Source organism: Falco punctatus (assembly GCF_963210335.1).
Source record: "Falco punctatus genome assembly, chromosome: 3".
NCBI classification, from domain to species: Eukaryota; Metazoa; Chordata; class Aves; order Falconiformes; family Falconidae; genus Falco; species Falco punctatus.
The window spans coordinates 111,476,581-111,491,548 of record NC_137582.1 but is presented as its reverse complement, the minus strand read 5'-3'; the positions used below and the strand labels follow the sequence as shown (position 1 = coordinate 111,491,548).

Below are 14,968 nucleotides of genomic sequence, written 5' to 3'. Positions count from 1 at the left end.
CGCAGGCTAGCTGGTGTTATTCCCCCATGTATTACTGAAGAACGCCTAGAGCTGCATTCTTCATAGTGAAAGCAAAAAAAATCAAAATTAAAAAACTGGTGAGAATATAGTTTGGTACTAAACAATAAAAGCATAGAGTTCATTGCATATGCCCAACTCCCTCTTCATTCACAACAGGGGAAAATCAGGAAAGTATATTAACAGGGCTAGAACGGAACAATACTGAAGTAAAGTCTGTAAGGCTGCTAGCAAGAGAGCTTTTATCTTGCTATTAAGGATATAACGTAAAGGCAAAATAAAAGATTTATGTATTAATGATGTTAGAACTGCTGCTGGCTTACTTGATACATTTTTACTCTTTGTCTGCTAATGATCACAGAATGGACTCCCAGGTTTTGACTCTACATTGCTGTGGGCACACAATGTCTAGGGCACTTCCATCACACAGCTCTACCACATAACCATTAAGTCACTTTAAATAAGGAATGTGTGATGGTAAGATCTCCTTAGCTTTTGTGAATCCCATTTTTCTCGTGGCTGAACAGCTATGGCATATGATGTTTTACTATTAAACACAGGCTGCTAGGGCAAGTGGTGCAAACCTGACTGGTTTTCTGGATCCAGCTCAGCTGTTATGTTGATTTGAGCGGGAGTTTTAGCCAAGTCTACTATGGATCCAGTTACCACCCTGACTTACTTGACCTTGCAATGATGACTGTACTAAATTTCGATCCCTCAAAGCCATCCTCTATCTGTTGTGTTTGCCTAAAGTTCTGTCATGTTCCTTCTTTCTCATGCTGCCTCTCACAGACAATGTAATAAAAGCTGCCAGCAGAACAGGACAACAGTCAGCATGTCCAAGGCTGAATGGTTTCCTCTAGGCAAACTGCCACCTGAATACATGCTGCATTTTTTTTCTGAGCCTGGAGTGTGCTGGCAATGCATACCAGATGGTGAGGCAACTTGCTTTGCAGGACTTTGAAACCCCCTGTCCATGGAACTGGACCAGAAGGTAAAGGAGCTGCACAGTTTCAAGCATCCTCTGAGGCTTTTGCAACCTGCAGTATTCATAGGCACCATGTCTCGTATACAAGCTGCCATACTGGAGCATTTGAGTGTGCCTGGAAGTGCACAGATGGCTGGAGGAAGTACATACTACTGCGCTCTATAGCCTGCAACAGAGCTCTTTGTACAAACCTTTCTACTGAAAGAAATGAGAGCTGTTCACTGAGTCTGTGTTTTCTTTTTGTCACAACTTGGGAATAGCAATTCTAGGGGTTAATGAGAGTAACAAGCGAAAGGGGACACAGATGGATATCCTTCCCTATTCAAAATCATGAGAAATCAGAGAGAAGTGAAAAGCCATAGGCTGGGATTGCCTTTTTAGTCAGATCTTAAAAATCAAACAGTTTTCAGTGAATCAACGTGATGTTGACAGTAATCAAAGCGGTTACTGCTGTTGTGTAGAAAAAGCAAGAAAATGAATTTAACATATCACAAATGCATTTGAAGAGGAAGATCCTTGCTAATAGGAAAAGACCACTGCAGTATTTTGGCCAAAAAGCCTGGTCCAAGTGAATATGGCACCTAAATTTCATTTCTTGTAGCAAGGACAAGAAAACCCAAGTTTCCACAGAACTGTGTTTCTGTAAAACTGTTCTGTTGAGACCTCATGAGAACTGCTGCTTTCACAGCAGCTGAGCCATACTTGCAGCATGTCTATAGAGTGCACAGGTGACCATAAACAACTTTTTCTGTTTCTGCCAACTGCAAAAGAAATCCTCTAGTGTCCTCACCTGCCAGCTTTTAAAAGTATCTCCACACTGGAACAGCCTTGATGAGCTGGAGTATCAGATCTAAGCTTCCATAAGGAAGCAGAAAAATAATATATTAAAAAGAAAGAGACAAAGCAAAAAAGACTCCAGAAGAAAACTAAGAAGTTCTACATACTGCAGCCCTTGCCTCTAGAAATAATTTAGTATGGCAGTATTTGCCTGGGATCCTAGAGATGGAAAAGAGACCACTTATCCATTACTATTACCAGCAGCAGTTTTGCTACGGGTGAAAACTGAGCCTGCAGACTGCAAGCTCTATTCCTGTTTCCCAAAGGCTTTCACCTAACATCACAACACACAGAATACAAATAGAAAAGAATCTGCAACATACTAAGTCACTTTAGAGAGTATTTCTTGCTATGAGAATCAGCATACTGTAATGATTTTGAGTCTGATTATGCAATAACCAGAAATAAAAAAGCTCCTCTTCATGTAGCCATGGGTACTGGAATCTAGGTCATGTTCTCAAACCAAATACATTAGATGGGAATTTTCTACTCCCTTTATTCTGTGAAACTCCGATGTGCTAGCTTAGCTTCAAGTTTTTGCAGAATTCTTAGTCATTGAGAAAAATAGATGCCAATAGGCAAAATAGAGCATCATAAAGCAAGGGCCAGTCCAGACGCCTGGCTAGCTCCCAGCTACAGTTTCAGCCACCCTGCGTATGCACCATCTTTTCAACAAGACAGGAATGAACTGACCTCTCCCATGCACACACAAGGCAGCCTGCTAAAATCGTGCAGGAGGCAACCTAGGAGGGCTGCAGAGCTCAGTGGAAGCAATGCCAGTGACTGAGGGTGAGAGGAACTTTTACTAGTCCATCCTGTTCAGTGAATGTTTTTCTTTGCTGTGTTGTGACACTATTGCAAACCCCCGTACAGTTAACGGAAGCTTTTCTTTCAACTCCAAAGAGAATTTGGAACAGACTGTTCATTTGTGACAGTACTAAGATTAGCAGCTGGATCTCTGGTAGCACAAGGAATTTCTCCTCCCAAAGCTACTTCAGTGGTTATTACACCAGAGCTTCTGACTGCTTACCTGAACACATCGTAACATGAAGGTCATATACACGTCTGCTTAAGATGACATATGAACAATACCATTTCATCTGCTTCCTTCCACAGCAATACATTACTTTCTTTACATTATTTAAAAGTAGGCTGCCCTTATCACATGAGAATCCAGTGCATGTGGAGAACTGATGTTTTCTATACTCAACCCGTCCTGTTACATTCGTGCCCAGCAATAGTTCCATTTTTTTTCTTTGCTTGGGCGGGAATTAATCCCAGGTCATCATACACCCTCTGAATGAACAATGAACAGAGGAATGGCTTCTATAAAGTGATCAGTGTTAATTATAAGGTGTGGTTTTTTTCCTCTGGGTGATTCTGTTGCATATAGATTGGCTCGATCAAATTACCCGACCCCCCCCACCCCCAAGACTTGCGGAGGACAGGAGAGTGCCATTTAACCTTAGTGCTCTACTTTCACACACTTTAAAAAAATAATAACATTCAAGTGGTTAAAGTTTGTTTGATTTCTTTTTTTAATTCTGTAGAACCTGTTCAATTTATTCTTTTAAAAAATCAGCCAGGCTTCTTGTAAGGGTTATCTCAAAGCAGTTCGATATTTAGTGCTTGGCTGCAGCAAGAAAATTTTGATGGTAGTTATATACATATATACATCATTGTTCCCACAACATGTTCTAAGAGCTGCTTCTTCACACCAAACAAATCTGTAGATGAAATAACAAGTGTGAGTGTGTTATAAATATATAGCTTATGCTATTTTGGTCAGGGCCATCACATTATCTGTAATAACTCCAGCTGTCCCAAGGACAATGTCACACGCTCTGTATCTTTCTGCTACGTCATCTGAAGAAGCAGATGTACCATACTGGCAAGCTGTAATGTATTGTTTGCTTTTAAAAAGGGAATGCTTTGAAGCCCCAGTCAAGGGACAGGTGCTAGATTCTATATAGGCTTGTCTCAACACTAAAAAAATAAAATAAGATAAAAACATGGGGCTGTACCCTGAGGAATAGATCACCTAAGCAACACGGGAAGTATGAAAATGCTGGGATTCTAGAGCAATGACGTTAAGGGAGGGGCATGTTTTTAAAAAGAGAAAAAAAAGATACTTGTGTTTATAAAGTGATGCAGGAGGGTTACAGATAGAGTTTATTTCAATGAAATTCCCTAATAGGTTTTAGAACAGCATGACTTTAAGATGCCTTACCATCAGAGGATTATGACTCCACTGAAGTCCAGCACATAAACCTTTACAATTAATTGTAAGCAATTAAGCTGCAACTTTTGTTTCTGTAAAGGCCTGTTTGCAGGCCTGCTTCTCTTGAAGAGGCAGAGGCTGAAATACTTCCCCTGTAAAACTGAAGCTCTTAAAAAATGGATGCAGCCCCAAACCAGTCTTTATACAAATAATTAATAATTTCCTTGTAAATTAATGAAAACAGACTGACAATGCTGTAAAGCCCTAAAGTCATAACTGTACTGATCTTCCAATCTCAAAAACCCACAAACCCCCAGATACCAAGTTTCATTAGCATCCTGCTAGTACTCTGTAGCCATAATTGAACCGCGTTTCTCATAGGTACTGTTTGATCAGAAATTTTCCAACAGTACATCGGCCGGACCATCGAGCCCATGGAAACTGCCTGCCCTTGGACCTGACATGCATTTTCCCTAGATAAGTTGACCGATGAGATATTGTAACATGAGTTTCAGTTTATATTCCTTCAACTAAAGACAAGCAGCAAGAAGCTGTCACTTACTCCGGGTCACCTGACACTATTTTGAAGGACTCCACGTGTATTCCTGGACTTGTTTTTCTTCCAGTACCTAGGCTAACCGTATCTTATTGGACAACTTCTGAAATTCATTATCACGTTGATATTATGGTCTGTCTGTTAACCCTCACAGTGAGATTTCCCATCTATAATTTTGATGCAGAGTTTAAAAAAAAAAAAAAAAAAAAAAAAGTGGCCTCAATTCTGCTGGGTATTTGTGGAGTTCAAAAAAACAGGTTATCAACAGAAATGTTTCCTAACATTCAGCAATGTACAACAGTAAGAGATAATGAAAATGTCTGCTCATACATATACTGGTATGTATAGAAAATACATCCAAAAAAATACCTGAAGCCATAAATATTTAAGTGAGCTGCATGCAGAGATGTTTGTAACTATCTATACAATAAATGTAAGAGCGTTATAATATGATATTGCAAATTTATTTTTTTTTTTAACTAAGATTGGTATTTGCCTTTTTGGGTGGAATTTAGCTGTTCTCTCACATTGCTGAATGTAGCTGACAGAGACTTGAAACGTTTAAATGTGGCATTTTATTTCTTGTATGGTATTTTGCCTCCAGCTGTAGTTCTCTTCAGTCTACTTAAACACCGTCACTAATGTATTAGATGTATTAATAAGCAGTGAGAGAGGCATTGCCTCTGAAGAGTTATGAAATTTCATTGGAAATAGCCTCAAGCTATCAGAACAGCAAGGCTTAAAAAAATCCCGAAGCCTAGATTTAGATCCCTAAATAAAACTTTTTATGGCCAAGTGCCCTAGAGTCCCACAGATCAACGTTAGAGGGTACTTAACATTTTGCCTCAATGTCTAAATACAAAGTTTAACATTACATGTTCACATCTGCAAATGCTGTCCTCACATCGTCAAATCCGTGAAAGATGGAAGTACTCCAAAAAACCTTAAGATGGAAGAAACAGAGTGAAAAGACAGTGGCAGTAAGATCATTTTACTGAAAATGACTAGGATATCAAATTATGTACTTATATATGCGTATATATATAGAAACAGATTTGATGCGCTTGTTAGGGAATCTAATTTCTGTTAGGAGTTTCTGCTTGAACAGAATAAAAGCTGCTGAATGTGTGAAATGTCTTAAGGCTTTTAATTCCTTTCCAAAAAAACAGGATATTATGTTCCGTATTAGTGATGTGCTAGCATGTGCATGATACCGGGGGAAGAACTGCACGGCTGTAATGGACAGAACAGCCTGTCCTTTTTACTTGAAGCTTGCTCTGGTTCTATATTAGTGCATGAAGTTAAGGCAACCTTCTCTACATAGCAGATGAATAAACAGGTACTGATAAAGAATGGTAAGTCAAGAGGACTTACAAAATGCTCAGTTGTTTCACTGTCTTTTAGTTAGCTTAGAAGGTCAGATGGAACTGGTACCACCATGAAATTATGATGCTTTATTCTGAAGACAATGTTTAATATTTTCAGTGAGCCCCAGGGATACTATAAAGGTCTGGACTAGTGAAGTAAGATGTTATTTTATTCACAGAATAAGTTTAGTATTGCATCTTAGATTGGAATGGGATGATAGAAACAGCCCAAGAAGCAAGAGATGATCCCCTCATGGCACAAGCTTTCTAAGCAGGCTTACAAAAAGCAATCCATTCTTCTCACTACACTGATTCACTTCTGAATCTCAAAACCGCTTTCTTTTTGTACTGAATTCAATCTGAGCATCCTGTTCCAGAAGGCTGCTTACAGTCTCATTGTCACCTGCTTTTTCTTTTTTTTCTGCCTCCTCTCACCGCCAAACTTCTCTCCTACTCTTTTGCATAGACAGTCTTTGTCTGGAAATATGCCACTTTACCAGAATTTACCTATCCATCCACATCGAGGAGGTACTAGCTACAGAAGTCCTGGAAGTAGCTAAATGGCACCTGTATCAGTACTGGCACCAAAACCCCCTTCGAGTATCTTAGTCTTTCGCACACAACTGCCCAAAGTGGAGCAACATGTGACCAAATGAAGAGGAAAATGTGGTGGCAACTACAGCCTTTGTGCTGTGACACGGGATTTGCTGCCACTAATGAATTTTCTTCCAGTAAAGTTCAGCAGTTACCTTTGCTTAGGATACAGTTCTGCACGTGGACCCAGTTCTGTCTTCTTCAGGCTTCTTTTACCAGTTCTGCTTGTAGTGGTGTGAACATAAACGTTACCATTCAGGAAGATGGTGAACTGACACTGTGCCAACTAATCCTGTGTGTAACAGGGAAGCCTAACACTGAGCACTGATCCTCACTTAAACTTGTGCTACTTTAATTCCAAACATTCAGAACATCTGTCTCCTTTATTTATCACACAGGCAGCACAAGTCTATTTGGAATTCTGTCACTGGCAATTCTGAATGATTTTTGCAAGTCTTTCTGGAAACATCACTGTACACAGGTTACCCATAAAAATGCTCAGTCTACGCCTTCTCATCAAATTGTTAAGTCTTTCTATTACTGTTTTAATAGAGGGCAGCAAAATTTTTTGTGAGTATGTATTAAACATAAAAGGTTGAAGAAAACATTGCATCTAGCATGAAAAACATAGAAACCAACTATTTCTTGCAATCCTAGAAACTCTACACAACTTCCCAAAAAGGTTTTTCCAAAGATACTGAGAAGAAAGAAAGTAAAAAGCAAAATGAAGGCAAAATGACGGAAAGGAGAAATGCGGTCACAGTTCTCTACAAAGTACTTCAATGTGGCCGTTGCCGACTACTTGTACTAGTTTTTGTTACATGCAATTTATCTGAATCCAATCCCTTCATTGACATGGGATCTTCAGATGGGTTCAAGGAACATATTCTGCAGTGCTACGCACTAAGAGAGCACCTTTCACCTAAATTTATTCCATTCAAGCCATTTGTATTGAAATACTGAAATGGAAGCGTTCACACAACTCAGTTCTGTAGGTCATGTGCACCAGTAACAACCTTTTGCTGGATAAGCCCAGAGTTTCAAACAGTATTACTAAAAAAAAAGTAGGTTAAGAGATGAAGCAAGAAAGGAAAGTGCATTTTTAGCCATGATAAAATGTGATACAGAATAAGCTCTGAAAGCAGATTAAAGATCTTCAAAATATAAGAAATTGCTGAGTGTATTTTTGTAGGATTTCCAGCTTCCCTTGAAGCAGAAAATGCAATAAATTTCCAAGGTGACTCTTGACCTTGAAAAAATGAATGCCAAATAATGCCCCAAAATTACTTAATTTAACCTATAACCATCCTTCCCTTTATTCAGTACCTCTCCTGCTTTTAATCATATTTTTCTTAATTTCTACTGTCAAGAGTCCACCTCTTTCTTCAGTTCTCATGTCAGAGAACTTCAGCCTTGTCAACTGCTTTTTGTAAAATTCAAGAAGATGGATCAAATACAGGCAAGCAGAGGGTAGAAGATAATAGCAGACAGCTCAAATATATGATTTCCCTGAATCCTTTGACTAATACATTTAAGACCAAATTAGATCTTTGATCTTTCACGTTGTGTGTTTGTTCTGAGAGTTTGCGTGCCCCCCATGCAGTAAAGCCTTCCATGAAAGTTTTTACACCTATCTTTCAAGGGACAGACATCTTACAACAACTTCTCTATTTCTAAAAAATTATGTAGTATTCTTGATTTCCATGCTCCTCCTAATGGGAAGCCTTTAATATGAATCACTGACCACCATGCTGCTATTCAGGTGTAACAAATGCCTATAAAATCAAACATACCTCACAGAAAATCTGTTTAAGCTTTGTAACTTAACCATTTTGATCCATAATGAATACTTTACCTTCTCTAGGAAAAAGAACAACCTGCATATATTCTCCACTTATCACCATTCCAGTGATCTTCACAGTTCCTTTGTCTACTTTGCTCTACAGACACTAATTTGGTTTTAACCAATTAATAACCAAAACAGGGAGGGGGGGGGGGGGGATGTGGTTTGGTTTTGGAGTATGATGAAAATGCAGATATTACTATCTCTTCATGAGTATAAAAATATGTTTGCTGTTTTAAAGTGCTGAGTTTAATTGCCAGACTTTCAGTGCAGTTTCTTTCATAACTCTGCCTATGAATCTGGCATGTCAGAGTATTCACTTACGGCCAATTAAGACTTCATTTTGAAATTTGGGTTAGATGAATAAATGCTGGGATCTGTAAAAACGATTCAAACCCCAGCTGTTTGTGTGAAGTGACATGTTAGAGGTGCAGAGGCAGCTCAGCTGGGCAGAGGGTTTACAGTCAGCTAGTCAGACAGGTCAGCATAAGTTATAACTTTACAAGCTATTTCTGGCAGCACGCCAGAAAGAAAATGGACCTGGCTTTTGCAAAACTAATGAGTTGAAGTATGGCTTTTGTTCAGATCACTGAGTTCTCCAGAGACCTTAATTACAGAGGTAGAGAACTTCAGGATCAATTATCAACATTCCAGTTCACACTGACAAAACTCTAATTTTCAAATCAAATTGGTCTTGTCTAACCATTGTGAAGCATCCCAAGCCTGCGTAAGACGGTGCACAGAGCCTTTAGCTTCCTTGCAATGCTTTGTACTTTTCGTGAAAGGACTGGGGATCCACTAGTGCAAGTTTACTGTCATTCACCCTTCCACACCGTTTCCCTTCTCAGTAACCCCAGGTTACAAAGTCTGCCATTTAAAGGCCGGGGAACTCCAATCTGTCAGGGAACCATTCTGTACTGCTAATCACAGTTTATTCTTAAAGAAAACCAAGAGAAGAAAAACACCAGCCAACTTTTTTTTTTCCTTCCTGCCGTTTTCCATTTGTATAGGCCATGCAATGCAGATGCTTGAGCTGCTGCAGAATTATAAAGCAGCAGCATGCAGTCAGGATAATTAAGCTCTTTTCCTGGGCCCTGAAAATGTATCCCTGTCTTTGCTTCTGCTGTATTTCCAGGCGTAATGCCTGTTGCCTTACTTATCTTGATGTGTTTGCTGCAAGAACACTTGTCTCCAGCCTTACAGCAGTATGGTACAGAAGTCTGGAGTCTGAACGCCGACTCTTTCAGTCACTTGCTCTTCCCACCCCTCCCAGGAAAGGCCAGGCAAACCTGGCTTTGGACAAGCAAACCGGACAAGTAACACTAACGTGATTAGTTCCTAATGGGTATAAAGTTGCAACATCATTAAAAACTGAAAACTGGATATAAAATGCAATCAAATCGTAATTCTAAGAATTAAGTTTTACACTGACTTTCCAAAAGTTGTTTTAAAAGGCACTCAGTTGTGGCCATATGGTTTTAAAATCTCATTGAGACAGTCTTCTTTTTGGGTTTAGTTTTGCCAGCACCTTTATGAATAATGTTTTGCTAATTCATTAAAGGAGACAACCAGTATTTTTGTGGCAGCTGCTCACAACAAGCAATGAAACTGCTGACTTTGCACTTTCCTGCATACATGCACTAGATCTCGCCAATATGACTGGCTGCAAAGATTTCAGGGGACTTGCTCCTGGGCACAAACGCAAAACATTTGCTTCAGCCATGTCAGGCAGACAGCTCTCATAAAACCTACCACTTGGAATATTTGCTCCTTCCCTCCTCGTCTTCTCAAATCAAATCTAAATGAAAGTTTGGAAGATCTGGATGAGCTAGTAACTTTTTAGCTACTTGGCTGAAACACAACTGTGGATGAGACAAAAGGCTGTGAGGAAACCACTCCCTAAGCTTGCAAGACACTGGGGAACACTGGCAATACCATGGGAAAGCTCAGTCACTTGAGATTTCCAGACGTAAGTTCAGATACGCTTTAAAATACTGACAGCGTGGAAGAGAGAAGAGAGATGGGCTGGGACAGTCTGTCAAACTGAACAGCCTCTGGATAAAGGGGAAGGAGCTAGAAGTTCATTAAAGGAGATGGAAAGCACAGGGAAATCAAACTGATGTTTAGTATGAGAGATGGGCAAGCACTTGGTTCAAATAGAGCAAACTTTAGCTAAAGCATCATGGAAGGTGGGAGAACAGCCCCAGGTTTGGTTTGGAAAGAATCAAGATGGAAGTTTCACCAAGACAGACAAGAAAAATCCCAACATTTTTTCCTCACGTGACTTCTTCCTTAAAACAGCAAAGTTTTACAGCTAAGAATATTTAGGGTAACCTAGATGAGTATATTAAAAATGTTACCCGAGGTCATGAGCATAGGCAGAACCTGAATAACTGACTACAGACTCTGATGATCAAGAAAGGAGAGAAAAGGTCTCTGAAATTTGTTGGCTCACTGTGTTTTTCTCCCTTGTTGCCTGAATTCAAAGCAGGAGTTACTTGGCCATAACCTGTTCTCTTGAGCTCTTCTCCCCCAGCCTTACAGTTCTCACCATCTTCTGCACAGACATACCCCCCTGAACACAGCCCAGACACCAGCAGTTTCAGGCCAAGTAATAACTCATATACTCTCTGGAAAGTTTTATGCTCCAAGCCATTTGCCTTCTCCAAGCAGCTGGGCAGCTCGCTGACACGAGTCTATGCCCTGGTGCTTGTTGGGAGACATGAACTGTGAGATGATCTCTTGCTAAAGCTGGATTAAGAGAGGCTTTGGGGTCGAGTGGGAAACACAGAGCAAGAGTCTGGATTCCCTATGCATGGCAGTCTTAATACTTTTATTTCTTGCTCATGCTTTTCTGCAAATTACTGGCCCAAACAACAGAATTATATATCCTGCGTTTTGGGGTGTTCCAGAGCCATTTCAATTTATTCCTAATACTGGAAGCAGTGCTATTTTAATGAAAGCAGTCAAAATCAAGCTACTGAAGAGTGTTTCAAACAGTGTATCACAACAAATTACTTTCAGGAAAGGGCTGACAGCCACAGTTGCATAAAACAGGAGATTTAACTCTTCTGTAGCAGCTTATAGCTGATCCGTTAAATGAGAAATAAATCAGTTTTCCTAAGGAGCTGGCACAGAATATTTAGCTGCTCAAAGGGCTTATTGTAGAAAATATATTTACCAGAGTGAAAATGAAATCTGGAAGAGAACCAGCTCTGGGCTGAATGAATTTGAAAAGGCTCTTTCACTGCCTAGGTAAGTTTAGTCTGTAAATCAAAATTATTAGGGCTTAATGTTTAAATTTTATTTCTTAACTGGGAGGAGGACCTGCTCCCAAAAAGAAGCCAACACCATTTTAATGGACTCATTTGTCGAAAGCATGCAATTACTGTTTGACCAAAAATGCAGTTTGGGTCACTGCAGGCAGCACACAGACAATTTGACCAAGAACCCTCCTTCCCTCCAAGACACACACACAGAGAAAGGTACACACTACTGTAAGCCACCAAGCTTTACCTTTCTGAAGCTTAGATGCATTGTCCTGTATCCAGCTGAAAAGATTGGCAAAGTCACAGTCACAGACCCAAGGGTTGCCCTCTAAGCGTATAGTCCGCAGGGAGGGAAGCGCTTCTAGGGCTGCCACATTTAGGCTTTGTAAGTTATTGTCATTCAATTCTAACACTTGGAGCTGTTCCAGGTTCTCAAAAGCAGCCTCATCCACATCCACCAGGTTATTGTTTCCAAGGCTCAATTTTATCAGTTTTTCTGCTGATCTGAATATCCCAGCATCAAGCTGCGTTAAATTATTGTAGCTTAAGTCTAAATACACCAGTTTGGTAGAACTGCTAAAAGTGCCCTCTTCTAAAGAAGTGAGGGAATTATTCCTGAAGTCCAAATAGATTAGATCTCCATAAAATATAAAGAAATCAGCTGGTATCGCCTGAATGTTGTTATCAGCTATAAGAAGTTTCCGTACATCCAATGGAAATGGATTAGGAACACTTGGGAGTCCTTGATCCCGGCAATCTATGGTGTGGTAGTCCATACAGCTACAGACAGCAGGGCAAAAATGACCCACGGGTAAGAAAAGCAGGCAGGCAAAGACAGAAAAAGGCAGAAGGCAGAACGGAAAGCATGGCAACATCGTCAAGGATTTGAAAGCTGTGATGAGCACCACTTCTAAGAGAAAGACATTTTGCTCAGCTGAGCAGTAGTGCCTGGTACTTGTGTGTGTGTGTGATTGTATCCAGGAGATCACATATCATCACAGATCCGATAGCAGCAGTCTTGGGAGGGGGGAGGGAGAGTGACTGAGGGAAAGAGGGAGGGAGGCAAATGTGAGGATTTACACAGTCAGAATATTATAATGCTGTACAGTGTAAGGGGAAGCGATGATTGGGTAAACGGAGGATCTTTCAAAGGACTCCCTTGCTTTTGTGAGCCAAAAAAAGCCGAGAGCCTGTTTGCCTATTTGCTGCATATTCCAGCAAATGGGAAACCACACCTGATCCTGTGACTCTGACAGCAACAGCTTATGCTTAAAAAGCCCTCCAGGTAATAAGCCCTGATGAAATCATTTGTTTTGTCAAGGTGACCAATACCCTATAGAAATGCAAGTGAGGGTTGGGCTGGTATGTATCCTGGCTGACTGCTAAGGACTGCTTTCTTTTTCTTTTGTAAAACAGGGAGCAGAAGAACAGCAAGGAGGGAGCCCAAAGACAAGGAAGGCTGACTGGTGCTGTTCCTGGATGCCTTCTCAGCTTTCAGAACAAGCATGTTAACATTATTTAAATATGACTCATTATCTTTTAACCAAGTAGTATAACCTACTCTAGCAACAAGGAATATGGTCTCAAAAGTGAGAGGTTTTTTTCCTTCCTGTTCTAATGACCAAATCAGCTACTTTCTAAAGTGGCACCAGTAATGTCTGATGGGCCACATAAAAGTGAAAATTGTGGATCAAATCTTCAGGTAGTTAAAATTGAACAGATTTTCTTCATTTTCAGGGGGCTGAAATATTTGATAATCAATCTGCCTGCCTGCCATGGGACAGCAGAGATGATTCTGCAAGAGGCATCTGTGTTTTTCTGATATCCCCAAATCCACACCCAGAAAGGCAAGTCCTCTGCCAGCTGCAAGCTGAACTTTTAACTCCATCCCTCCCTCTTTATGCACATTGAGTAAAGCAGACAGAAACGGGATTCCAGCGCTTGGGCCACACCTACGTGCTATGACTATAACGGAAGATTTTTCTAAAAAGAAGGATTGTATTTGGGTGCATGTGTCCTGAATATTAGAGCACAAACTCAAACACCTTTGGAAAGCGCATTCCTAGGCCAAAGAGAAACCAGTAATCTCAGTTTAAGGTCGTATTTCATATGTGAAGTCAGAGTGTCTTTCACCCAGGACAAGGTACAAAAATCTCCTTCTAAGACAGCCTACCCTCCCAAGATACCGGCACTTAAATCTCAAACAATGAAAGCAGTATTTTATTTTATGTTTTATTTATATATATAGTATTTAATATTTATTTTTATATATAGTATTTTACTTAATTTAATTTATATTTATTAAATTATTATTATAAAGAATAATTTAATATTACTCTCCTTCAGTAATCATGTAGAAACACTGAACTGCTGGGAGGGAACAAAGAGGGAGCCAGACTATTCTCAGTAACGCGCACTGACAGGAAAAGAGGCTATAGGCACAGATTAAAAAATTCCTCAACGCAAAAAACCCACTTTTTTACTGGGTGGTCAGACACTGGAACAGGTTGCCTGGAAAGGTTGTGGTATCCATCTGCGGAGATACTGAAAACTGGACTGGACTGGAGACAGCACTGGGCAACCTGCTCTGACTGCTTGAGCAGGGGGGTGGCACTACATGATCTCCAGAGGTCCCTTCCAACCTCAGCGATTCTGTGAACTGCTGTTCGGAAATGAACATGCCAGGAAGGGTTACAACTTTGAACACCTCTCTCACATTTTGCCACACACCTCGCTTCTAATTCATAAGTCTTTTAGCTAAATTACCACCTTGAGCTAGCCTCTAGATCCTTCCTATAAACACACATCCTGCTCCAGGTGTCTTCCGTGTCTTGAATGACTTTTAAACCACCACCCAGAAAGAAATAGGCACAGCTGCCTCTAAGTCACCAGTCCAAAGCCCAATTAAATTCCCGAGATGAGTATTTAAAATATTTACCTTTAAATTACGAAGGAAGTTGAAGTTTGATAGGCTACTTCTGAACAAAATTAAAAAAACCCCAACAAGTAAAGTAACTCTTGGCATCAGGATTCAATGAATCAGCATCAACAAGCAACTGCAACTGGCATTTCTCACGCAGAACTGATGCTTTTTAAATTTTTCAGTCCGTATCTTGCAAATACTGGCTCCTGTTGTAATTTACTGGTTTTCTGCCCCTAATTCAATTAAGGCTTTAGGTCAGAGATAAAGCTGTTCCTAACACAGGAAAGCAGAACTGACTTGATACCTTGTAGTAATGATAACTTTATCTAGCTGTCTATAAACAGATAGCTAT

At 40.1% G+C, this 14,968-nt stretch overlaps 1 protein-coding gene across 2 annotated transcripts in view; it reads right to left on the bottom strand.

The window, feature by feature from the left end:
- Positions 1 to 14,622, bottom strand: part of LRRC38 (leucine rich repeat containing 38) — a 41,343-nt gene extending 26,721 nt beyond the window's left edge. For both annotated transcript variants that reach the window (XM_080380854.1, XM_080380853.1), the window contains exon 1: positions 11,941 to 14,622. In XM_080380854.1, the coding sequence (XP_080236980.1) occupies positions 11,941 to 12,568 (628 nt within the window). In that variant the 5' untranslated portion in view covers positions 12,569 to 14,622. The remainder of the gene's footprint in view (positions 1 to 11,940) is intronic.
- Positions 14,623 to 14,968: the final 346 nt, after the last annotated feature.